Here is a 23,177-nt window from a genome sequence, read left to right on the forward strand (position 1 = left end):
CGTATCTCCCCCTTCCTCACTTTCCTCTTTGAAGTGCTTCAAACCCACAAAACCCTGTGTGCAGGGCCTTCCTAGTTCCCGTCAATGCCACGCCCTATCTCGTCTGTCTAGTCCCAGCTCAGGGCCCCCAGAACCACCCTCCCTCCCTCCACCACATTCCATCAAGACCTTCTTTTGTTTGCTTCACACTTCTTCTTTGTATTTTTCACATGTGTTGTTTGCCAAGCTGTAAACCCTTCTAAGAGCCTCGTCTGCCTGGTCACTCTTCCTCCCTCCCCCCCACGACCCATGCCCAGCACAGGGCCTATACATTAGGTGCTCCCTGGAAGATTTTTCTGTATCTCATCAACAGAGAGTTTCTGCCAGCAAAGCTGCCCCACAATCGTGAAAAGGATGAACCAACGGTCCGATGGGAAATGAACGGGCATTTGCATGCATGGGCCAAGACTGGGGAGAAAAAAATCTATCCGGGAAGATCCTGAGCATGGGGTGGTTCTTAGCCAAGGCTCACCACCGCCACCACCATCCAGGTGTCAAGGCCGAAGGGGCGGAAGACCTTGGGGGATAGGAGGAGCTGGGCTGATCCAGGGTCGGCTGGCTCTTGCACAGACTCTCAGGCCCGTATGCACCTGGAATCCGACTTCATTCCGGATGTACCCTAACTCAGCAAACTACATCTTTCAGCTCGCCAGTAACTTCAGCAGCCCGTTCCCAGCCTGGCCCCTAGCCCCCAGCTCCCACCCCACGGACTTCATGTCCCAGCATACTCTTCCAGGACTCCCTCTCCCAGCGTGCTCAGGACGTGGACTCCATCCCGCCTATAAGCTCTCACACCCAGAACCAAGTTTGCCCCTAAAGACTCCGTCAGTCGACATGTCAGACACTGTAGGTTTCATCAAGAGCATGGCCTGGGTCTAGGGCTCTGTTTCTCGGCGTGCCCAGGACCCCCAACTCCACCCGCCACCCCTCCAAACAGGCACCGGACATCAGATCCCACTCCTACTTTAAGCCCCACCCAGAGCGCAGTTCCTACGCCGGACTCCATTTCCCAGCATGCCCAGGGCCTAGGGCTCCCCCTCCCGGTGTGTTCCAGGAATCGGACTACATTCCCACACCATGCCCGGGGCGGAGGACTCTCACCTGGGAAGGGTCCCTGCAGCTGCTGCAAATTCCCTAAAATCTTCTGGCTTAGCAGGTGGATGAGACGAGTTACGACCTGGGGCATGGGAGGCCGGCGTTCCAGTGAGACGCGAGGGGCAACTGTCCGAGTCCTACCGGGGCGCCTGGGTCCCCGTTCCTTCCAAGAGCCCTGCTCTAACTCGAGGGTCTCTGCCTCCTCCCTGGGACTCCTCCGCCACGCCCCGCCCCTCTATTAGGCCCTGCCTCCTCGAGCCCCGCCCCCCACCAGGACGCCAGCCCACACAGGTTGGAGCCGCACCTGCGGGTATCGCCGTTTGATGTGGCCCAGCGTGCCCTCCGGGAGTTTGGCCAGCTCCGTGTCGCGCACCGCGTGCACTGTCGTGGCACGAGGCTGCCGTGTCAGCGCCTCCACCTGGGGGGGGGGGGCATTTATGACCAGGGCTGCTTGAGCCAGGAGGCCCCGATGGGAAAGGGGGACCCAGACCAGATGCGCTACTGCCCTACCCCCAACAGACCCCCGAGATGGGTGGAAATCGAATCGCACTACTCATTAGGGCTTGGGGAGAGGGAGAGGGTTAGGGATCCATGCCCGGGTGTGTGAGTGTGTCCACACGTACGCGGGGGGGGGTGTCTCCTCTTCTAACAGAGGTCTAGGGACGGAGTCCAATTAAGACAAGAATTTTCCCCCTCCTCCTGCCCACGGAAAGGAGCTGGACAAGCGGACTGGGCTAGGCCAGCGGTTGGGAGGCTGTCACCGGTCCATCAGATTACCCCAGACTCTGTGCTTTGTTGGGCGCAGTGGGAGGGAACCCGCAGCGGGAGTGATCAGAGGGCCGTGGGGGGGCGTGGCACTCACCACGCCAATGAGGTCCCCGCGGCCGTACTCGCCCACCAGCTCCTTCTTGCCGCTTCCCCGCTGAATGACGCTGCGCAGCCGTCCATTGAGCACAATGTAGGTGCAGTCTGAGCGGTCGCCCTGCCTGGGGTGGGGGGCAGGTAAGACAGGGTTGGCGAGGGGTCTTAGGCAAGGCCTGAGCTGCAAGAAAGGCCAAGGTCTGCACCTGTACAAAGCACGGCCGGCCTCCACCGCTGTCCAGTCGATGGCAAAGTCCATCTGGCGCACGAAAGGCGACATCCTTGCGGCCACGGTGTGCGCGGCACTCAGCACCACACTGGGTTGTGCTCGCATAATCCTGGAGAGGAAAGTTAGGGGGGCATGGGCTTGGGGGGCTGCCCTGGCACATTCCTTAGGAAGTGGAAAGGGTGGGTGACGGCGTGGCAGTGGGATCAGAAGGGCTCAAAGCTGCCCTGGAAAGGTACTGGGCATCCAGAGGGATGACCTCTGCCACAGCAGAATGGAGCTAAGTGGGGGCCCTCCAGGTGCCAGTGCCACCCACCATGGGCCGGGTGGAGGGGGGTGCCCAGCCGTACTCATAGAAGTCGGACTTAGAGATCCTCAGGAAGGTGCAGTCACGCTGGGCTCTCAGTGTGAAGATGAGGGGCTCGCCGGTGAGCACTGCCAGCTGGCCCACCAGCTCCCCAGGTTGTGCCACGAACAGGCACACGTCCTCTGCCTTGTCAATCATGCGCTGGTAGACATGCAGGCAGCCCCACAGCACAAAGTGCAGGCTCACATCCTGTGGGGCAGAGGAGAGCTGGGCACACGGGCGACAGTCCCAGCCCTGACCCAGCCCAATCCACCCAGAAGAGGCCAAGGAAGGAAAAGTTGAAGGGGACGTTGGCTCGTTCAGTTGCACAGCATAAGTATCTAACTCCCATCTGGCACCCAGGGCAGACATTACTAATGGATCACCAAAATCTGAGCTCAGATTAAGGCCCATAAATTATTCTTTAAATAAAGGTTTTCTTTTAAGTAACCTCAGTGCCCAACATGGAGCTCAAACTCGCAACCCCGGAATCAAGAATCGCCTGCTCTACGGACAGAGCCAGCCAGGCGCTCCAAGGCCCATAAATTCTTTTCAATAAGGCCAGCAAGAGGCTGCAAGGACTGGCTATGCAGGCGGGTGGCTGAGCTAAACCCTCTTTGCTTATGCTGGGCAACTCGACAGCCCATGGAAGAATAAAGCTGGACTCTTGGGGCGCCTGGGTGGCTCAGTTGGTTAAGCATCTCCCTTCAGCTCAGGTTGTGATCCTGGAGTCCTGGGATCAAGTGCCGCATCGGGCTCCCATGCTCCTTGGAGAACCTGTTTCTTCCTCTGCCTCTCATTAATTAAAAAAAAAAAAAAAAAAAGTTTGACTCGTACTTCACACCATATCAAAATGATCAAAAGACATGGATGTAAGGGCTAAAACTACAAAATTCTTTTTTTTTTAAGATTTTTTAATTTATTTGACAGACAGAGATCACAAGCAGGCAGAGAGGCAGCAGAGAGAGAGGAGGAAGCAGGCTCCCTGCTGAGCAAAAAGCCTGATGCGGGGCTCATGCCAGGACCCTGAGATCATGACCTGAGCTGAAGGCAGTGGCTTAACCCACAGAGCCACCCAGGCGCCCCTAAAACTATAAAATTCTTTGAAGAAAATACAGCAGCCAATCTTTGTGACTCTGAATTTGGCAATGCATTCTTGGATAGGACATCAAAAGTATAAGGAACAACAAAAAGTGATCGATTGGACTTGATTAAACTTTTTTTTTTTTTTTTTGAGTTTCAAGAAAGTGAAAGAACAACCCAGAGACTAGGAGAAAATATTTGCAAATCATGTTTGCTCAGGGTCTTGTACCTAGAATACGTAAAGAATTCTTACAACCCAATAATAAAAGGACCAATAACTCAATTTAAAATGGGCAAAGCTCTGAATAGACACTTCTCCGAAAATAAAGGTCCAATAAGCACATGAAAAGATGCTCAAAATCAGGGGCGACTGGATGGCTCAGTCAGTTAAGTGGCTGCCATTGGCTCAGGTCATGATCCCAGGGTCCAGGGATGGAGCCCCGGGTCAGACTCTCCGCTCAACAGGGAGCCTGCTTCTCCCTCTCTCTCTGCCTGCCTCTCTGCTTACTTGTGATCTCTCTGTCAAATAAATAAAATCTTAAAAAACATGTTAGGGTGTAGAGCCATTGAAACTCTCACACGCTGCCATTGGGAACGGAAGGAGTGCCACTGCTTTGGAAAACAGTCTGGCAAAAATCAGAAACAGTCCACAAAGAGTAAAGAGCAGGATTGTCCTTACTCGGCAACTTGATTCCTATACACACTTAGAAGAAATGGAAACCTAAATCCTCACAGAAATTTGTACAGAAATCTTCATAGCAGCATAATGCATAATAGCCAAAAGGTGGAAATGGCTCAAGTGTCTGTCACGTGACGATTGCACACAAAAAACGTGGTAGGCCCACACGATCGATTATTTCATCATGAAGGAGGGACACCGACATGCACTACAGTGTAGACGACCCTTGAAAACATGATGCTACGTCAAAGAAGTCAGCCACAGAGGCCACATCCTGTAAGATTCTATCTATATAAAATATCCAAGACAGGCAAATTGATAGCAAACTAAGACTAGGAACTGCGTATCGCTGGGATGGGGGTTCAAAGGCAGGAGGGGGATAGCGCAAGGGTATGAGGTTTCTTTTCAAGGTGATCAAAGTATTCTTTCAATTCCAAGCTGATAGTGGTGATGGTTGTACAATTCTGTGAACGTACTAAAAACCCATGAATATATATTTGTGTACATGATATATAAATAAGTACGTATAGGTATATACACATAAGTTTTGCTCCCAGTTCCCTCATTCCACTCCATCCCTGTTGGTCTCCCAGAGACCACATGTCCTATTCCTGCCACAGGATATTTGCACAAGCTTTCCCTCTGCCTAGAAAGCTCTTTTCTCCTCCTTGCACCTAGTTAATTCCTCCCATCCTTCCTCCTTAGCTGGAGGTCACCTTCTCAGAGGTGCTAACCTGCCTAAGCCAGATTTTGTAAAGCCAAGAATGTCTTTTACGTGTAAGCATGAAGCACGTATGGTTTTCCAAGAATTAGTGTGATTCTTTAGTACAATGTCAGTCAGAATTGTGGGCTTCCCAAGGGCAGGGATCTTGCTGATGTCTCCTGCCTCTGCAGCCCCAGGAGATGCATACACGTGCTGGAACCTTCTAAGATACAATTTCCAGACTCTGGTTGGGATATGAATGGGAGTTACTAATATTAAGTTGCCATTTGGCATCAGATTGAGAAACAAATCTCTTCATTGCAGGACTTCTCAGAGCCTTGAATATCATAATGGTGTTCACAAAGAGCTTCCACAAAGGGATTAAACAGCTAACATTTCCCAAATTTGAGCACAGATCCCTTGTTCATGATATAGGTGTTCCATGAAACACACTTTGGGAAATGTCTGTAAAGCAGAGTTTCCTAACCTTGGCACCATTAACACTTGGGACTGAATAATTCTGCTGTGGGGGAGGGGGGGTCCTGTGTAATTTTGCATCTCTGGCCTCTACCCACTAGATTCCAGTAGCACCCTCACAAGTCAGTTTAAAAATGCCTGAACAAGGGCACCTGGGTGACTCAATGGGTTAAAGCCTCTGCCTTTGGCTCGGGTCATGATCCCAGGGTCCTGGGATCGAGACCTGCATCGGGATCTCTGCTCAGCGGGAAGCCTGCCCCCCCCACCGCCCCCGCCTATTTGTGACCTCTGTCTGTCAAATAAATAAATAAAATCTTAAAAAAAAAAAGTCTGAACATTGGCAAATGTCCCTGGAGTGGGAGTAGGGAATAAAACCGCCCCCAAATGAAAAACCATTGGTAACAATGATCTGAAGACCCCCTGCAGCCTCGAGTGGCAGCAGAGCAACCGGTCTGGTCTATTAGCAAGCCAGGCTGGGGCTAGGTTGAGCCCAACAGTCTCCCAGGTAGGCAGGGCCCAGGGGCCCACAACAAAAGCCACAGTGTGACCATGATCCCTCTGCCCCAGTCAGTACCAGTGACCTCGCAAAAACCTCCCCCAGCTTCCTCTACAGAAGGAGCCCACCCAGTAATGAGCACTCCAGTGACAGCTCGAGCAACAGATTAAGTACCACAATATCCCAGCCAGCTGGGCCGCGCCCCTATTCCAACCACCCCCCCGCCCAAGCCCAGGCCCTCCCTCCAACTCCCCTGGGTGGAGGGGCTGTGGTCTCCCCATGAACTGCTCCAAACCCTCCTGCAAGCCTGGCATCTCTGAAAATCTTAAGCGGTTCAGAGCCGCCCTTCCTTCCTCGTGACAATTCTAGCAGACAGTTACAGTTATTACCCCATTCCGTGCATGAGGAAGCTGAGAACTTTCTTGATGATTTGGCCAAGGTCACAGAGGAAGTCAGGACGGAATGTGATCACAAATCTACCCACCCACCCCGCTAGTCCAGAGCCCTCTTCCTCCGCTGTGCTTCCGGACTGAAATCGTGACCAGGTCTCAGTTTCCCCAAGTGGACACTAGACGGATTCGTGGGATACACTTTCCTGCGCTCCTGGACATCCAGCTCCAGGGGCTGGCTCACGGCCTCTGGGTCCAGATTCTGATCCCTACCGCCCTTAGCACACACCCATCCCAGCGGGACTCAGGAAGAGAAGCAGGCGGTACGTCAGAGCACACTGCAGACTTGAAAGGTCAGAAAACAGAAGTCACAGGGAAGGACAGGACAGGTCAGAGAGACCTAGGGGCTGCAGTCCTCAGGTAAAAGTTTCAAGGATTAGAAAGGAAAGGTCAGTGGATCCAGACGGCACAGGAATCAGAGTCCTAGCATCTAGGGGCAGGGACAGAAATCACATGCTGAGGGATGTACATATGGGGTCAAACAGAAGGATCAGAGATCAGAAAAAGGTCTTGGGTCTGAGGTGCATTAGATCCCAGGGGTCAGCCTCACCTGGTCTCCCTGGCGGGCGATGATGGTACCAGCTTTGGCGTGATGTAGCAAGACCCGGCTGTTCAGAAGGGAGGGATCCTGGAGAGAATGGGGGGGTTGAGACGGGCCCACCTGGGCCTCCCCGCCCTCCACTTCACGTCCCCTAGGACCCCGTGGCCACCCACCTCAATCCGCATCAGTTTCGCCAGCTCCCGCTTTGCTGCCTCAAAGATGCTGCTTGTCTGGCGTCCCTGGTAGGGCCCGAAGGGGCAGCCCCCGGCGGCCAGCTCGTCCTCGCCGTAGCTGTGCTCGCAGGCCCCTGCTGGCTGCTCCCGGGGCTCCTGAGTGGGGGTCTGCACGGGGGAAGGCCTGTGACCTCTGTGCTCCCACCCGAACCTCTTTCGGAGATGCCACCGTGGGCCAGACAAAGGTGCTGGGAGGGCACTGGGAAGGGAGGGGGAGAGAGGGCAAGGCCTTACCCGAGCGGGAGCTGCCTGGGGCCCCCCTGAAGCCTCTTCCTGCAGGGACACGGAGATCCGGCCACGCTCATACGCCATGTCAAAGTCCGAGCGGGGGCCACCCTGCAAGCCTGCGGTGGGCAAGAGGTATTTTACAAAAACGATCATGTTGACAGCGACCCCAGTTGACTTAGGTGCCAAATCCCCCCTCTGTCCAGACACGACTGCTCCATTACTGCATCTGCCCTCAGAATCCTTCTTAACCCCAGCTAGGAAGACAACGTCTCAACAATTACCCGCTAAAACATCATGAAAATACGGCGTGTTTCCACTTCGCAGATAGGGAAAATCAAGGCCTGAATGCCTTCAGGCAACCCAGAAGCCCGATGTCCTCTCCCCCTCCCCCACCTGGTGCCCAAACCTGAAATGTCCACTGGCATGGAGATGCAGCGACTCAGCAGGGGGGCCGAGGGAGCCTCCAGGGACGTAGGCTTCACTGGGTCCCCTGGGAGAGACACGTGGTCAGGCTCCTGCCCCTTGGAGCCACCAGGCCTACAGCTAGGATCACCAGGCCTACAGCTAGGGCACTGAGCACGGTTGAGAGAGGGCTCATTTCACAGTCTCTGAGGACTAGGAGACTAGGAAAGCGATTCTGATGCCCCGCCCTGGGGCCAGGGGTCTCCGGGGGACCAGACGGGAGTCAAACCTAGGTGCCTAGCTGTGGGGTCCCTGGGAAACGGCTGGGGTCATGTCTGATACCTGCAGGTCCAGGTAGTGGGGCCCCAGTGGGGTCAGGCGGCCGGCCGGGACTCTCCCTAGGCTCCTCCGTAGCTGAGGTACTGACCACCCGCTTGGAGCCGCGCACGGGGCTGGTGCGGGCTGGGAGGCCAGGGCTGGGGAACAGGCGCAGGGGCTGGATCTCCTGGTGACAGAGAGCACCCTCGAGGCAGGTCCTGAGAGGCGTGCGTCCCCCTCCCCCCACCCTCCGCAGCCGCGTACTCCCTGGGCTCCCTGCGCAACTCACGTGGCTGAACAGCTCGTTGGTCAAACCCAGGTAGTTGTGAAGCGCCAGAAAGGTGACCCGCTGCAGCCTCACCATGATGATCTGTGGCCACGGGGAAGGGACGGGAGACACCGGGTAATGCGACTCAGGTACACGGAGCGGGAGAAAATGGGCACTAAGCATTAACGGGGTGGAACGGTGGGGAAGGTCAAGGTCGGGAGGAGTAAGGGGCTGGCCAGCGGCAGACAGTGAGCCAGGGAGAAACCCACAATCAGGTGGCAGAAGCCTGGGGAGAAGGGGGCGGCGGCAGCTAAAGGGAGGAACAGGGGCCCCCAAAGATCTGACTGCTCAGGGCTGATAAGCGCAGCCTGCAGGAGCCTGGGATGGGTCGGGGCAGGCGGAGGGAGGCGGAAGGCCCCACTGACCTGCACCACCCGCACCAAACTCTCGGGGTACTTGGTGAACACGGCAGAGAAGGCCTCCACGGGCAGCCGCAGCACTGTGGAGTCTCGGGCTGCCCGGGCAGACACAGTCCGCTGGGGGTGCTGGTGGCCCTGTGGGTGTGCGCGGAACAAGGAGAAGGGAGATCACGGGCTGTGCTCTCTGAGTCCTTCCCAAGGCCAGTGCCTTGTGAGACCACTGGGAGCATCGGAGGAGACTCTGGGACACTGAGGCCTCCCACGTGACCCTCTCGGAACCAACCCACTGACTGGGTCCTCATACTCAGTCTCCTTGTCCCCCAAGACTAATCACTCACAGTGATGACATCCAGGATGCTCAGAAGGCTGTTGACGCTGTCCCCAGGGACCACTTCCTTCACCACACACTCCTTCCCATCCTGAGACACAGAGGGTGTGTGTCGGGGGGGGAGGTGACTGGGGCTGTCCCCACCCTGCCATGGCACTCCACCCCTGAGCTCTCAACTCACCACCTAGTGATCACGGACACTCCGATCCCCGAACCCACCAAATCTCTGACCGGCTTCTATTTTCTGGCCGTCATTAACTGTAACCGCTGACCGCGCAGACCACCCCGACACCCTTGTGCATTTGTTCCCAATTTCTGCCTGCGCATCTCCAAAGACGGTGAAGCCTGCCGCCTGACAGCAACGCCTATCCCAGTCCCCACTGCCATCTCCCCGTGGTGCCCCGCAGGTGGTCCACTCACCGGCCCCGGGAGACAGAGCTCCAGCAGCCCGTCCTGCACCACGTAGATACTGGCATCCGGCTGGCCCGGCCGGAAGACATAATCCCCCTGGCTGAGCCGCTGGAAGACCATGTGTCGACAGAGCTCCAGGAAGAGCGGCTTCTCGAAGTGGCCCAGCACCCTGTTGGATGGGACAGGGAGGCGGAGGAATGCAGGTTAAGTGAGCCCCCAGCTCTGCAGCCACCCCCCTCCGCCTACACCCCAACACTGACCGGACATTCTTGAGCATATAGAGCACCTCGGAGGGCAGGTGGGAGTTAGCCAGGTCACCCTCCGTCAGGTCAGCCTCGAGCACTGCCGGCGGGGGCTCCTTTCGTTGCAGCGTTGGTGCCTCTTTCTGGATACGAAGGATCCTGGCGGGAAAAGAAAGGTCGCAGGGGGGGCAGGGAGGGAGCAGCCTCAGGCAGACCTGAGTCTCCCACATACCCTTTCCTCTAAATCACAAAAAACAGGGCTCAGTCAACTCTGGCCTGCTACCTACTTTCATTAAACAAAGCTCTGTTGGCACCCAATCATTTACATGTTACTTGTGGCTGCTTTTACTCGGCCAAAAGTTCAAAAATTGTGACATAGTCATATGACCTACCATGCCTAAGATGTTTACTAACCTGACCCCGTACAAAAAAATTTACCATCTTCTAATGTAAAACCCTGAGATCGCCCGTTTGTTATCATAAGCCCCTGAGATAAACCCTGTGTTTGGCAGAGCCCTGATGTAAAATATGGGCTGTTCCCAGAAATTGCACCTCCATTCATCACGGGAACCCTGAGACCTTCTTCCTAGCACAGACCAGACCCGGAAATAGCCTCCCTAACGTCAGCAGAGCTCTGGGGTAGCTCCCATCATACCAGGAAACCCCATCAGCTGCTCTTACCTTCGTAAGGCTCCCAGAGCTGGCCTTTCCTTCTAGATCTCAGAGAACCCTGAGATGACCCCATCGATGGTCACAAAGACTCCTAAAATAGCTCTCTTTGGGGGCGCCTGGGTGGCTCAGTGGGTTAAGCCGCTGCCTTCGGCTCAGGTCATGATCTCAGGGTCCTGGGATCGAGTCCCGTATTGGGCTCTCTGCTCAGCAGGGGGCCTGTTTCCCTTCCTCTCTCTCTGCCTGCCTCTCTGCCTACTTGTGATCTCTCTCTGTCAAATAAATAAATAAATAAATAAATAAATAGCTCTCTTTGTATGCGGACAGCATGAATACAGCTCTTCTGCTACTCCCAGACCCAAAAGAGCCCTTTCCTGCAAGTCACAGGCACCACTGAGCTAGCCACCCCCACCCCTGTCACAAGCCCCCCGAGACACAGCCCCTAGAACGAGCAGACTCCTAAATTAAATTCCACACTATAGAGAAATCTAGATATAGCTTCTCTTCGGATCCGAGAGATCTTGGGCTGGCCCTTGCCCAGTTCACAGAGAGCGGAGATAGGCCCTGGAAGTCATGACAACACCAGTGTAGCTCCTCCAGAGCAGGGACACGTGAAGACAACCCCTATGACATACAGAGACACAAGATCTAAATCCTCAACTGATCACCAAGGGTCTAGAGCCAGCCCTTCTACTGGAATCACAAAAAGCCACGTGAGGACACATCGGCTGCTCGCGGACAGCCCTGGGATGACACCCTCAGTGGGGTATCCCTTAGCGTGAAAACACCCTGGGGACAGACCTTCCAGTATATTCCATGATGTGAAGAGACGGACCTCAGAGCCAGCTTCCAACTTAGAAAGCTCCCTGGGAGAGTCTTTCTCAGAGACTCTGAGATAGCCGTTTGCTGATGGCATGGAACCCTGGGATGTCCTTCCTATGTTTCTTAGAGCAAGAAGATCCTTGAAATAACTCCTGGGAAACAAATGCCTAAGATAGCCTCCTTAGTGTAGAAAGAACTCCAGGGTAGGTGACATAGAGAGATACTTTCTGACGTAGAGAGACTGCTGAGGAAAACCCTAGAAAACAAAAGCTAGAGAGAGCCCTTCCAGTAGGTCACAGACTGAGTTAACCAGTAGGTCACACCTGAGTTAACCCCAGTGAATCACCTCCTGTGTGGGGAGACCCAGGAACTATCCTACATGGAGAACCCAGGCGCAAATCCCCTAAATCTATTACAAAACGTCTACGATACTGACTGGAGACAACTGGCTCACGGACACCCCGCTGCAGGGGGAATGTCACTGAGATACATTGTCTCAGGGCACAGAGACACCAGAGCCAGCCTGTCCCGTGTGGGAGAGCTCTGAGATAGCCCCTCTGATGTGGGAAAACTCGCAGCTCAAAGAACCCTTAGATACACCTTTTGGTGTGGGCTGATTACTCAAACAGTCCCTGAGAGAGCCCCCCCGTGCCCAGTACACCCAGTACACCCAGTACAGCCTTACTTTTTGGCAATGTTGAGCATCTTAAGTTTCTTCTTCATGCGTGGCCGGGAGGTGGTGGAGACAGAAGCATCCACCAGAGAGGAAGTAGATTGTGATACCTAGGAAGGGTAAGGATGGGGGACGGGTGAACTGCCAGTTCAGACCGAGGGAAGAAGGGCCCAGATCCAGAGGAAGCTAGTCACGGAGGACGGGCTTCCTAAGACGTCTAAAGAGAAAAAGGGCAGAACCTCTGCGTTCAGCGGGGACACCCCCCCGCCCCGGGTCCTAGACTCACCTTCCGCATAATCTTCCGACCATAGAAGAGCACTTTGTCTCTCTTCCGAAATCGATACCGGGGGCCGTCCGGTGCTGGCGTTTCTGGGGATAAGTGAGGAGAGAAGCACCCTGAGCTCTGCGCCTACTCCACGCGGCCAGAGATGAGGACACTGTCGCGTAAGTCCCATCTCTACTGCCTCAGGAACCCGGGCATTTCAGTTCCCGCAGCCACCCCGGAAGGGCCCTCCAGGTTCTCACTCGGCACTCGCAGCCTCCGCACGAGCAGGAGGATGAGCACGGCCGTGACCAGCACCGCGACTCCGGCCCCAATCATCACGCCCAGCACCTGGGGGACGAAGGGCACTGGCTGCGCATCGCATACACGGCCTGCCGAGCCCTCCCCGGAGGCCGGGACGCCCCCGTCTCCACCCCATTCGGTCAAGTTCTCCGCCCCCGAGGAGGTCACAGCAGGCCCCTGCCTCGGCGTCCCCATCTGCAGAATGGGTAGCCGCGGCTACCTCCCCGGGGGCGCAACTCTTTCCGGCGGCTCCGCGACCCGCGGTGCATGCCGGGAAACGTAGTTCCGTCTGAAACTACCGCGAGACTGTAACATGAGCGCTAAGCATTTCGGGAACTGCAGTCCCCGCAGCGCCACACAACCCAACGTTTACCATTCCTGTTTGCAACGGAGCCTCCATCACTTGCTCCAGACTGGGCGGCAGGTCTGGTGGCCCGGAGTCCAGGGGAATAAGAAGCAGGAGGAACTGGTGCAAGTCGTCACTCTTGGCCCGCTTCTCCCCTTACCCCTACCACGAGGCTTGCCCCCTTCATACTCGCCGCTCGGATGGCTTTGCTGGCCAGGGAACGGCTGGTGGGGCGCTGTAGAGCAGAGGGGGTGATACAGGTTGACTTCGACGCCGGGCTGGGGCGTAAGGCGAGTCCCTGGCTCCCTTCACCCACACGCCGAGCCAACTAGACGCCCTACAGGTAGAGCCCCACCCTAGGACCAAAGGGCAGCCGGCCGGATACCCACAGTCAGCAACCTATGCACGGGTCCCCGAAGGGCCCGCCTTCCTCCCGCAAGTGGCCCCCTCCTTGTCTCTGCCCTCCGGGATTGATCAATCCCAACCCAGCAGACCTTAGGCCACAATCCCATGCAAAAATAGGGTGCCCCAGGCTGGGGGACCTACGGGCCGGGGTGCACGGGAGTGCTGCTGGCAACTCCCACATAAGGGGTCCTGGGGCGAATCGGAGTCTCGGAAGAATACGGGGACCCCCGGAGTGGGGCGAGCTCCCAAGAGGTTACTAGACGGTGCTAGATTCACCGTTACGCATTAGTGCAGTTATGGGGTCTCTGACAATGTGGAACATTTCTAGGACTCTGGGAACGATGCTAGGGCCATTACTGGGAGACGTAACCAGGGACGCGGGAATTACTGGAAGTCACTGTAAAGTTACTGAGGGAATCTCAGGAATAGAGAACTACTGCTGGGAAAAACTGGGAGCTGGGTGGGCACGTCCCTGAGATCGTTTGAGCAAGAGTCGACCTAGGAATGAATGCCGGAATATTACTGGGACTTTTCTGGAAAACAGAGTATTTCAGGCACCGCTGGAGTACTAACGGAAATCTGGGGGCGTCACTGGGCCCTGGAGATATTACCTGGAAAATTCACGGGGAGGACTAGTTCCCTTCCACCCTAGGGCGCACCTGGCTCCCAGCATGGAAACACCTGCCAGGAACTGGGGGGATGGGAGCATCAGAGAGTCCGGCGCTATTGGCCAGCAGAGGAGAACAGGTGCTAACGACCTCCTAAGGGACGCCTCTGAGGGGGCGACAAAAACTCGTACTCACCCACCCGGCCGCAGCCGCGGTCCACTCTGCGCCAACACCGGTAGCTTTCCGCCCAGCCCACAGGCGCGGTCCCTTTAAATTATTCACCGCAGGGCGCGCCTCGGCCCCGCCCCCCATCATGTTTGTAAGGTCTCGCGCAGCCCGCCACGCTGTTTGACGACGCCTTAAAGGAGCCGAAACCGACCGGCGCGGAGAACGCCCCTCCCGCTACAAACGAAGACACATTTATTTTCCCGTTTATTTAACACCCACCCCTCCCGTCCCCACCCGCGTCCGACCCGACTGGCCCAGGTCCTCAGGGCGCTGGAGGGAACCGGTCCTTAAAAGCAAACCCTACAAATAAATAAGCGTGAGTCTCCGCAGTCGGAGGGCTAGTGTCCAGTAGCAGTAGCGGCTCCGACTCAATTCACCAGCAGCGAATGCTCCTCCGAGGCGTCCCTGGGGGAGAGGCCGTGTCAGCCTGCCAGCCAGGGCGGAAGGGACCAGTTCCCTCTGGCAGGCTCCCTGTCCCCGGACCCCAATCCCCAATCCCCAGCTCGCACCTGCCGCAGCAGCAGAGGAGGCTGCAGGCGGAGCCGCTCCCGCGGCGGAACTTGCCGGAGGTGGGGCTGTCCTGGCACTGCGCGATGTAGGCCTGGAGCTCGCTCTCCTCCGCGCCAGCACCTCCGGGGTGCTGGGGAACAAATGCGGGGTGGCCCCTTTGAGGTCTGCTCTCTGCACCCCCCCCCCACCTCCTCGCCAGCCAGCTAGCCACCGGGATCTCCTCCCTGTGACTCGCCACCAACCAAGTTCCCCCACCCCCACCACACCTAAGCACCGAAGTCCCTCCACCTGTCATTCCTCCGGGTTTGCTTCCCGGAGAGACATTCCCTGGCCCCCGAAAATGTGCACATCCCGCATCTTGGTCAGTTGGTGCCCTCTGCTGCTGCTTCAGCACCCAGAGCAGTACCTGACACAAGCTGGGGGCCTGGAAGGGAACATCTACTGAGTGGGCACACACGGCAGGAACAAAGTCTGGGCCTGTATATCCAAGGCTGATACACACGTGTGACGTTTAGGTGCTAGAGCAAGAGCCAAGACTCCTTGGGCCAGAGTGACAGAAGTGTATCTGTGGGATGACTGTATCCAGGCTTGGGGGGTGCATGTCTGACTCCCCAGCAGAACCCTGGCTTTCAGCAGAGCCTTCACCCCTCCCAACCTGTAGAGAAGCCATCTTCTCATCCCCAAGTCCTTTCTGGCTACGGGCCTTTGGCTGTTCCTTCTCCCTCGTGCTCTCTCCTGGACTCTCAATCCAGAAGTTTCTGATACAGGAGAGTTTGCTATCTGTGCCATCTGATCTGGTAGTCACTAGCTGTATAAACCTTTGCACACTTGACAGGTGAATGGTGTGATGAGAAACTGAATATGGAATTCTGTTTCATTTCAATTCAAGTCATTATTTGAACAGTCACATGTGGCTAGGACCAGTATTGGCACATTCTAGACTTTCCTGGACTCACCCCAATACCAGTCTAAAGCAGGGGATCCCTCTGTAACCTTCATCCCTCTCACAAATTGGTCATCACACTTCTGTTCACAGATCACCCATCTTGCCTACTGGTCTGGCATTGTCTGTATATACCGCATTTCCCAGATACCCAGCCCAGGGCCCTCAAACACACATTTGCTAAAGAATCGTGTGTACCTGCCACCCTCACGTTCTACTCCAACACCTCTCTCCTCTAACGCCTGCAGCGTGCAGGCCACCACCACTCCCTGGGCCCAAAGAGCTCCTACCCAGGCCACCGTACAGGACATGTATAGGATTCAGGATTCCGGAATCACACAGTCCTGGGTTACATCTGGCTCTACCACTTAGCAACTGACCTCAGGCAAATCACTAAAACGGTACACCCTGGTTTCCCCATCGGTAAAAGACAAGGGAACCTGACCTGGCCACAGCCCTACCTTGATAGAACTGAGAATGTGGCAGCTCTGGTCAGCACGCCCCACTCGCCCCTTCCGGCTTTTCAGTCTCCCACCTTCTCTCCCCGGGTCTTTCCCTCCTCGCCCTGCCTCATGCGCCCTGAGACCCTGCCGGGGCCAACTCCAAGGGACCCGGAGCCCAAGGTTCAGGGCTGTATATCCGTGAGGCTTGGCCCCCCATGGAGGCAGGTGGGGGGAGGCACGCGGGACGGCGCTGACCTTGATGGTGTCGTAGGCGCCAGTGATGAGCGCGATGAAGAGGCTAAGCACCATGTAGATGAAGAGGCTGATGAAGGAGTAGAGGTAGAGCTGGGAGAAGAGCCAGACGAGGCTGCTGCGGCCCTGCTGAGCCTGCATCGCGGCGAACGTCACGAACATGTCGTCCCCGTTGATGAGCGAGAACAGGCACTCCGACACCATGGACAGCGAGCGGAACTGCCAGCAGGGCAGTGGGGTTGTGGGGTCAGACGGACCATGGGTGCAACGGGGGGCTGGGGCTGGGGTGGGGTCATGGGGCGGGGGAGTCAGAGGGAACAACGGGCAGGACTGCCGGAGACCTCCTGGTAAGGTACCAGGGGTCCAGGTGGACCGTTCAGTGTTAGACCAGGGCTCAGAGGGTTCAGCGCTGGGCTTGGAGAGGGGGAGACGGGAACGCGTTGACTGTTGGTCACAGGCACCACGGCCCGGACAGCCCGTACCTTCACATGGTAGGGCCCCAGCACGATCCAGCCACAGAAGCAATAGCCCAGGTAGATGACAGCCACACAGCAGCAGAAACGCATGACGCTGGGCAGGGCCACCCGCAGCGTGGCAATGAGAATCTGTGGTCGGCAGATTGAGGGGGGGGGTATCCGTGTGGGTGTGGCCACAACGTCTACTGACCTTGTGAATCGGGCGGGGGGAGCAGGCAGGGCCTGACCATTCCCCACCCCCACTCCGCTGGACTCAGCTGGAGTCCCATGGTTCTGCTTTGGCTGTAGGGACAGGCACGTCTGGGTGGGCCAGTGTGGGCAAGAGGCTCGTGACAGGCCATCTAGAGGCTGGCGACGGCCACAGGTGTATGAATCTACCCAGGGGAGGACAGTGAGACTTGGGGAGCACGTGGCCACCGCCTGGAGGGTCCAGCCTGCACACACGAAGCTTACGTTGTACTTATGGAAGAAGGTCAGATAGCGGATGACGCCGACCCAGACGAGCAGCGTGGAGGTGCCCAGGAGAATGCTGCAGACGTCGTAGCTCGCCAGGTTCTAGGGGCAGAAGCAGCGTCACCCCCACCTGGCTTGGCCCTTCCTGCGGGCTATGGCCCCAGACAGGTGCGGGAGGGGTGGAGAGGGCGGTATGAGGGACCAGGTCCCACCTTGGCTTCTATGCCGATCTTCATGATGGTGCCCGAGATGGTGAGCACGTCGCTGGTGACCAGCAGGATGTACCAGCCGTTGACAAATTCCAGCCGATCCCAGAGGCTGATGACCCGTCCCCGCTGCCGCCACATGAACCCAACAAACTCCTGCAAGGAGGCAGGTGGGGTGAGGGCCGGCCGGGCCCAGCGAGGGACCCTCTCCATCCCCCCCGGCCCTTATGGGCCCCCGAGCTGGGCGAGGCTGGCTCAGACACACGGGTGTGACCCTGGAGGCAGCACTCACGTTCTGCAGCAGAAAGCCACGGAGCAGCGAGCGGGCGCACAGCAGGAAGGAGAAGGAACAGGTGAGAATCACGACCACGTCGAACAGGAGCCGGAAGCTGTTGTCTCCTGTCGGGGGAGGACTTGGGTAGGACCAGGGCATGGCCTGAGGCCTTGGGAGACTGGGGATGGGGCCAGGCCAGGCCTAGGGGTCTGTAGGACTGGTTGTGGCTACTCCATGGGCTAACAGGTTACCTGGGGGAGTCAGGAACTGGGTCTGTGGTGGTCTGGGGCTTGGGGGAATCCCCGGGCAGCTCAGGGCCCCTGCTAACATGGGTGTGGGGGTTGGGGGCTCACCATGCCTGAAGACGCTGGGATGCTTACACTCCTGGATATGGGCCTGTGTCTCCAGGCTGATGGGGATACGCCCACTGTGCGCCTTATTGTCAAAAGTGATCTGCAGGGGTGTGGCGGGGCAGGAAAAGCCAGAGTAAACCTTGGTGGACCTGGGCTCCCAGGCCCGCATGATGGACGGTCCATCTGGCCCCAAATCCCTTATTACCCGCCAAATCGCCCCTGGCCAAGGGGTCCTATGGGCAACCCCTCTCACTGGCGGGCCTGCCACCCTTGTCCCGGACACTGGGCTTACCAGGACACTGAAGGTGTAGCAGTCGGGAATTTCATTGTTGATCAGGCTCTGGAGATTGATGGTCTTCAGCTGGAAGTGGATGGTGACGTTGATCAGCCTGGCAGGGAGGCTCCAGTGAGGAAGGGGGCTCTGCCGGTCGCTCCTGCCACCCCTGCCCTCCGCCCCCACCACCAGCAGTGCTGCTGCCCCAGGCTGACTCTGCAGCTCAAAGAGGAAATGCTCACACAGAGGCATCAGCATGGTTTTCCTCTGTCCCCGCCCGTGGTGGGGCGGCCAAGGATGCCTGGCCCCCAACCCTCGGCCCAGCCCTGGAGGCCCCCTCCATCAGGCAGTACTTGTGAAATTTGAGCGTGAGGTTCTTGTAACTGGCGCTGCCGTCCGAGAGGGAGAGATCATCACTGGGGGGCACAAGGGGTCTCTCGGGGGGGTCCACCCGGATGCAGTCTGAGGACAGGGAGTCAGGGAAGGGACACTGGGGGCGGGAGAGGCACAGGCAGGTCTCCCCAGAGTCCCCGGCAGCCCCTTCCCTCCTTCCCTTCCCGCTGTGAACTTAACGTTTGTCTTTTGTTCCCCACGGTCTCCCCTGGAGCGGGCCCAGTTTGTCTCACCCCTGCATAGGCCCTAGGGCCTGACACCCAGTGGGCCCCCAAATGCTCAGTGAACAAACGATGTTAGAACACAACACTTGCACTTTTCTGCACACCAAGCATTCCACCAAAGATGCTGCAAACATCAAATTATTAATGATCAGGACAACTCCATTTTCCAGTGGGATTTTAATTCCAGCAGCGGTGCCCTGGCCTGCCTACTCACCAGTGACAACCATGGGATCGATGTCAAAGGTGTCGTTGGCTGGGTCCACGTGGCCTCGGTGGTAGTACTGCTGGCAGAGGGCCAGGGCCGAGCCGTTGGCCCAGGGGCCACCCCCGCCTCGCACGTAGGCATACCGGCCAAGCGACACATCAGGGAGCAGGAGGTACTGTGGGCAGAGAAAGGGCGGGTCTGTCAGCCCTGCCCACTCCCCACCTGGCGGCCCGCCCGCCTGTCCCCAGTTGCCCGCACCTGGTCCACAGCATGGAAGATGGCCTGGTAGAGCTGCTCCCGCGTGTAGGCCGCGAAAGTGTCGTCCGCCCCATCCGAGTAGCCCAGCAGGAAGAGGTGGCGGAAGGCAATGGTGTTCTCCTCCCGAAACGTCACTGCCAGCTGGTTGCTGAGCCCGAACAGGATGAGCTGGTGGGGGGAGCGGGGACTGACAAGGCTGGCCACGAGGAATGCCCACCGTGAGCAGGTGAGCGGGTGCTCAGGTATCTCATGACGACAGAGGCCTATGCTCCCTGATGTTGACCAGGGGCCAGGTTCTGTGCTGAACCCAAACCTACAGGGTGAGTACCAGTGTGCTCTCTTAAGGAGAGGAAATTAGAAGTATCTTAAAATACCCTGAATCACAGCACCGGACCAGAGGCTCCTTAGGGCAGGGGCTGGGTCTGATTCATCATGGGGTCTCCAAAGGCCACCACAGGGCCTGGGATGGGGGGCAGCAACTACCTGCTCAGCCCCTGAGTCAGGTCTGAGAGTCAACATGGCATCAGACTGTCTGGGTTCCAGTGCAAGCTCCCCATGCTTGGTGGCTGTGTGACTTTGGACACATCCCTTAACGTCTCTGAGCTTCAGCTGGCTCACAGAGAGAGGATCTGTGAGGTTACAAAGAGCTGTCCCCAGCACGATCTTAAGAGGGCTTCCTGGCTGATCACCCCATTACTGTGGGGTCAGGGCCAGGCTTGGACGCCAGGACTCTCCCTTAGGAGCAGCACCGGCTGCAGGTGGTGTTCTGCTGGGGCCCTTGCCAGGCTCACCTGCACGGTGACCACCAATATCTTCACGACTTGCAGCATGAGCTTGAAGGGCTTGCGGCCTTTGGCCCGAAATTTGTCACAGGGACTCATGAAGAAGTACTTGAGCCGGCGGCGGAGGTCCTCCTCTTCCGGAGGGGTGGGGGAAGCCCCGGCGCGGGTGCCATACCCAGGACTGGGGCTCAGGAGCCGCTCGGTCTCTGTGGGAATGGGGGATGTTGGTGGGGACCGGGCCCAGGCAGGCTCACCTGCCAATAGGGCAAAGAGGTCCCACCGTGCCAGCAAAAGACCTTGGAGAGATCTCAGAAAACCCAGGAGATCTGCAATATTTTGTGGATAGACCTAAGCAGTCCTGCTCAGAGATTATAAATTCGGATTTGGGGCTCAAGAGGGCCTGAGCTGATTTCTGGCCCTGCTCATCACTGGTTCGGGCAGGGACCTCTGCCTCTGAGCCTCGGCCTTCTCATCTGCAGAATGGAGCTATAACACCTCTCACCAGGAAGCTGAGCACTGGACACTTACAAGACATTTATCAGAGGGGCTGGCTTGTGGTAAGAATGTCCGAACTTCCATCATTGCTCCGGTTGTGGATTTGTGGGAAGAAAAGGAATTGCTTCCACTGGCTCTTCCCAACTCCAGCCTCCAAGCAGGAGCATGGAGCTCAGCCACATTCCAGTGTTTTCTGGTCAAACACCCAAAGAAGGACTTTTCCACTCATCATGACCTGGCCCAGCCAGCTGACACTCTCACAAGCCACAGGCCCAGAGAAGGGGAGAATGACAACAGTAACAGTAACAGAACACATCTGCTAAAGACTCACTGCACACCAATGGGTGTTATTACCACACTGCCTATCTGCTGGCTCACCAGCTAATATAGCATCTTCACGGAGGGCACCAGCTTCTGGAACTCTCACAGCTCTCCAACCAAATCCCAGACCTGCCACTTCCCAGTTGGCAGATCCTGGTTATCTTTCAAAGCCTCCATCTTCTCATTTGAAAAGTGGAAACAGGGGTGCCTGGGTGGCTCAGTGGGTCAAGCCTCTGCCTTCAGCTCCGGTCGTAATCCCAGAGTCCTAGGATTGAGCCCCGAATAGGGCTCTCTCCTCATCGGGGAGCCTGCTTCCCCCGCTCTCTGCCTGCCTCTCTGCCTACTTGTGACGTCTCACTCTGTCAAATAAATAAATAAAGTCAGAAGAAAGAAAGAAAGAAAGAGAGAGAGAGAGAAAAGTGGGAACAAAAAACATCTGCCGGGGGCAGGTGCCTGACTGGTTCAGTGGGACAAGGCATGCGACTCTCTATCTCGAGCCCCACGGTGGGTGTAGAGATCACTTAAAGATAAAATCTTAAGGGGTGCCTGGGTGGCTCAATCATTAAAAATCTGCCTTTGGCTCATGTCATGATCCCAGGGTCCTAGGATCGAGCCCCACATCGGGCTCCCTGATCAGCAGGAGGCCTGCTTCTCCCTCTCCCACTCCCCCTGCTTGGGTTCCCTCTCTGGCTGTGTCTCTGTCAAATAAATAAATAAAATCTATAAAATAAAATAAAATCTTGAAACTCTGAAAGGCGTTCCCTGAATGTAATGCGATAAAGCAGACAGAAGCCTCAGTTCACCCCCCAAGTCCCAGTAATTCTTCAGCAAATAGAGTCTATTCTAAGCACTGCTTATTCTCTTCACTTCTGAACAACCTAAGAGAAAAGTCCAATGTTTCATTAACCGCTGGGGTCACAGCTGGTCACAGCAGCCCAGGAGCGTCCCTGACACACCCCCACCACCCTGACCCGGGCAACCCTGCTTCTTTCCAGGACCTGGAGGGCCGCCTGCCTGACACAGCTGCCAGGACAAATGGGAGCACTGTCAGAACCTGTCCTGCAGGGAGGGCCAGCTCCTGGCCGGTCCCTTTGGAGCTTGGATGCTGTTGTGCTTGTTTACAAGATAGTTGGATGGGAAGCCAGAGAGCGGGTCCATCTCACTAGCTGGGATCTCAGTTAAGCCATCCCAGATCCTACCAGCAGGGACTGCTTTCAGGCATCTCCAGCTAGCTCAAGAAGGGAAGACCAACACGAAGAGTCTACCCCCAGGCTCCCCCATGAGAAGCAGAGGCCGAGGAGACCGGAGGCTGGGTATCCACCGCCTGAGTTCAAGAAAGCCGAGCTCCCACTCCACGAGATCAAGTTCGGCGTCTGGGCTCAAGGAGGAAATCCCCCCAGACCCCCATCTGAGTTTATAGAAGCTGAGCACGGCCTCAAGAATCGGGGAAAGGAATCCTGGGAGTTTCACGTGAGGGTTGGAGAAGCTGGTGCCCGCCGTGTTCAGCAGAGCCAGCCATCGGAACTACGCTCAGAACGCAAACCCCGGGAACCTCCCGGGCCGGAGCTGGAGAAGCTGGCGGCCGATCTGCTGCCCGAGTTTAGGAACTCTGAGCAGAACCTGGGTCCGGAAGGAGCACACAAGAGTCCCGCCACTCCAGGGACGGAGGAGCGGGCGCCCCCCGGCCGCCCAGGGTCTAGGCGCCATCTGTCCTAATCTCCACCGAGAGGGCAACACTGGAGTTTAGGCAAAGGAAACCGGGAGCTCCGCCGCCCCAGGTCGGCGGAGCTGGCCACCCGCCCGCGTTCGGGGTCCCGAGGGGCCGCGCCCGCCCTCACCTGAGCCCCGCCGGCCCACGGGGGCTGCCATGCCGGGGCGGGGCGCGGCGGGACAGCCGGGGCCCCAGCGCCCGCCGCCCCTGCTGCTGCGGCCTCGCTCCCTCGCGGTGCCGCTTCAAACCCTCTCGGGTCAGCTGACGCCCGCCGCGATCACGTGACCAGAGCGCTCTTTCTCCCCCGCCCCCAGTGCACGTGACCGGATCCTATCCCGCCCCCTGCGCCACGACAGCCCCTGCTGTCGCCGTACGCACGCGTGCGTGCCTCAACTGGCTTCTTGCGGGCGAGGGGTGGCCTTGAGGTCCTAACGCCGACGGGCG

At 57.2% G+C, this 23,177-nt stretch overlaps 2 protein-coding genes across 4 annotated transcripts in view; both read right to left on the reverse strand.

Moving 5' to 3' along the window:
- Positions 1-14,228, reverse strand: part of PNPLA6 (patatin like phospholipase domain containing 6) — a 21,692-nt gene extending 7,464 nt beyond the window's left edge. Inside the window, exons 1-20 of one of the 3 annotated variants that reach the window (XM_059388895.1) lie at positions 14,128-14,228; positions 12,947-13,154; positions 12,534-12,621; positions 12,295-12,377; positions 12,021-12,118; positions 9,863-10,003; positions 9,612-9,771; positions 9,202-9,282; positions 8,870-8,998; positions 8,466-8,546; positions 8,201-8,363; positions 7,863-7,946; positions 7,463-7,572; positions 7,169-7,336; positions 7,005-7,082; positions 2,572-2,777; positions 2,202-2,333; positions 1,997-2,120; positions 1,439-1,552; positions 1,141-1,216 (exon numbers count right to left, since the gene is read on the reverse strand). In XM_059388895.1, coding sequence (XP_059244878.1) covers positions 1,141-1,216; positions 1,439-1,552; positions 1,997-2,120; positions 2,202-2,333; positions 2,572-2,777; positions 7,005-7,082; positions 7,169-7,336; positions 7,463-7,572; positions 7,863-7,946; positions 8,201-8,363; positions 8,466-8,546; positions 8,870-8,998; positions 9,202-9,282; positions 9,612-9,771; positions 9,863-10,003; positions 12,021-12,118; positions 12,295-12,377; positions 12,534-12,621; positions 12,947-12,973 — 2,143 coding nt within the window. In that variant the 5' untranslated portion in view covers positions 12,974-13,154; positions 14,128-14,228. Of the gene's footprint in view, positions 1-1,140; positions 1,217-1,438; positions 1,553-1,996; positions 2,121-2,201; positions 2,334-2,571; positions 2,778-7,004; positions 7,083-7,168; positions 7,337-7,462; positions 7,573-7,862; positions 7,947-8,200; positions 8,364-8,465; positions 8,547-8,869; positions 8,999-9,201; positions 9,283-9,611; positions 9,772-9,862; positions 10,004-12,020; positions 12,119-12,294; positions 12,378-12,533; positions 12,846-12,946; positions 13,155-14,127 lie in introns of those variants that run through there. The other 2 variants (XM_059388894.1, XM_059388896.1) reach the window with 2 other exon arrangements.
- Positions 14,229-14,367: 139 nt separating this feature from the next.
- MCOLN1 (mucolipin TRP cation channel 1) lies at positions 14,368-22,973 on the reverse strand. The gene is made up of 14 exons (XM_059388897.1): positions 22,861-22,973; positions 20,216-20,412; positions 19,425-19,592; positions 19,176-19,341; positions 18,698-18,806; positions 18,363-18,459; positions 18,071-18,170; positions 17,736-17,842; positions 17,450-17,599; positions 17,238-17,339; positions 16,791-16,913; positions 16,312-16,527; positions 14,670-14,800; positions 14,368-14,565 (listed from the first exon to the last, which is right to left on the reverse strand). The coding sequence occupies exons 1-14, from the start codon at positions 22,889-22,891 to the stop codon at positions 14,529-14,531; spliced, it is 1,734 nt and encodes a 577-aa protein (XP_059244880.1). The 5' UTR covers positions 22,892-22,973; the 3' UTR covers positions 14,368-14,528.
- Between the last annotated feature and the right edge of the window lie 204 nt (positions 22,974-23,177).

Source organism: Mustela nigripes, chromosome 2 (genome assembly GCF_022355385.1).
Source record: "Mustela nigripes isolate SB6536 chromosome 2, MUSNIG.SB6536, whole genome shotgun sequence".
Classification (NCBI taxonomy): domain Eukaryota; kingdom Metazoa; phylum Chordata; class Mammalia; order Carnivora; family Mustelidae; genus Mustela; species Mustela nigripes.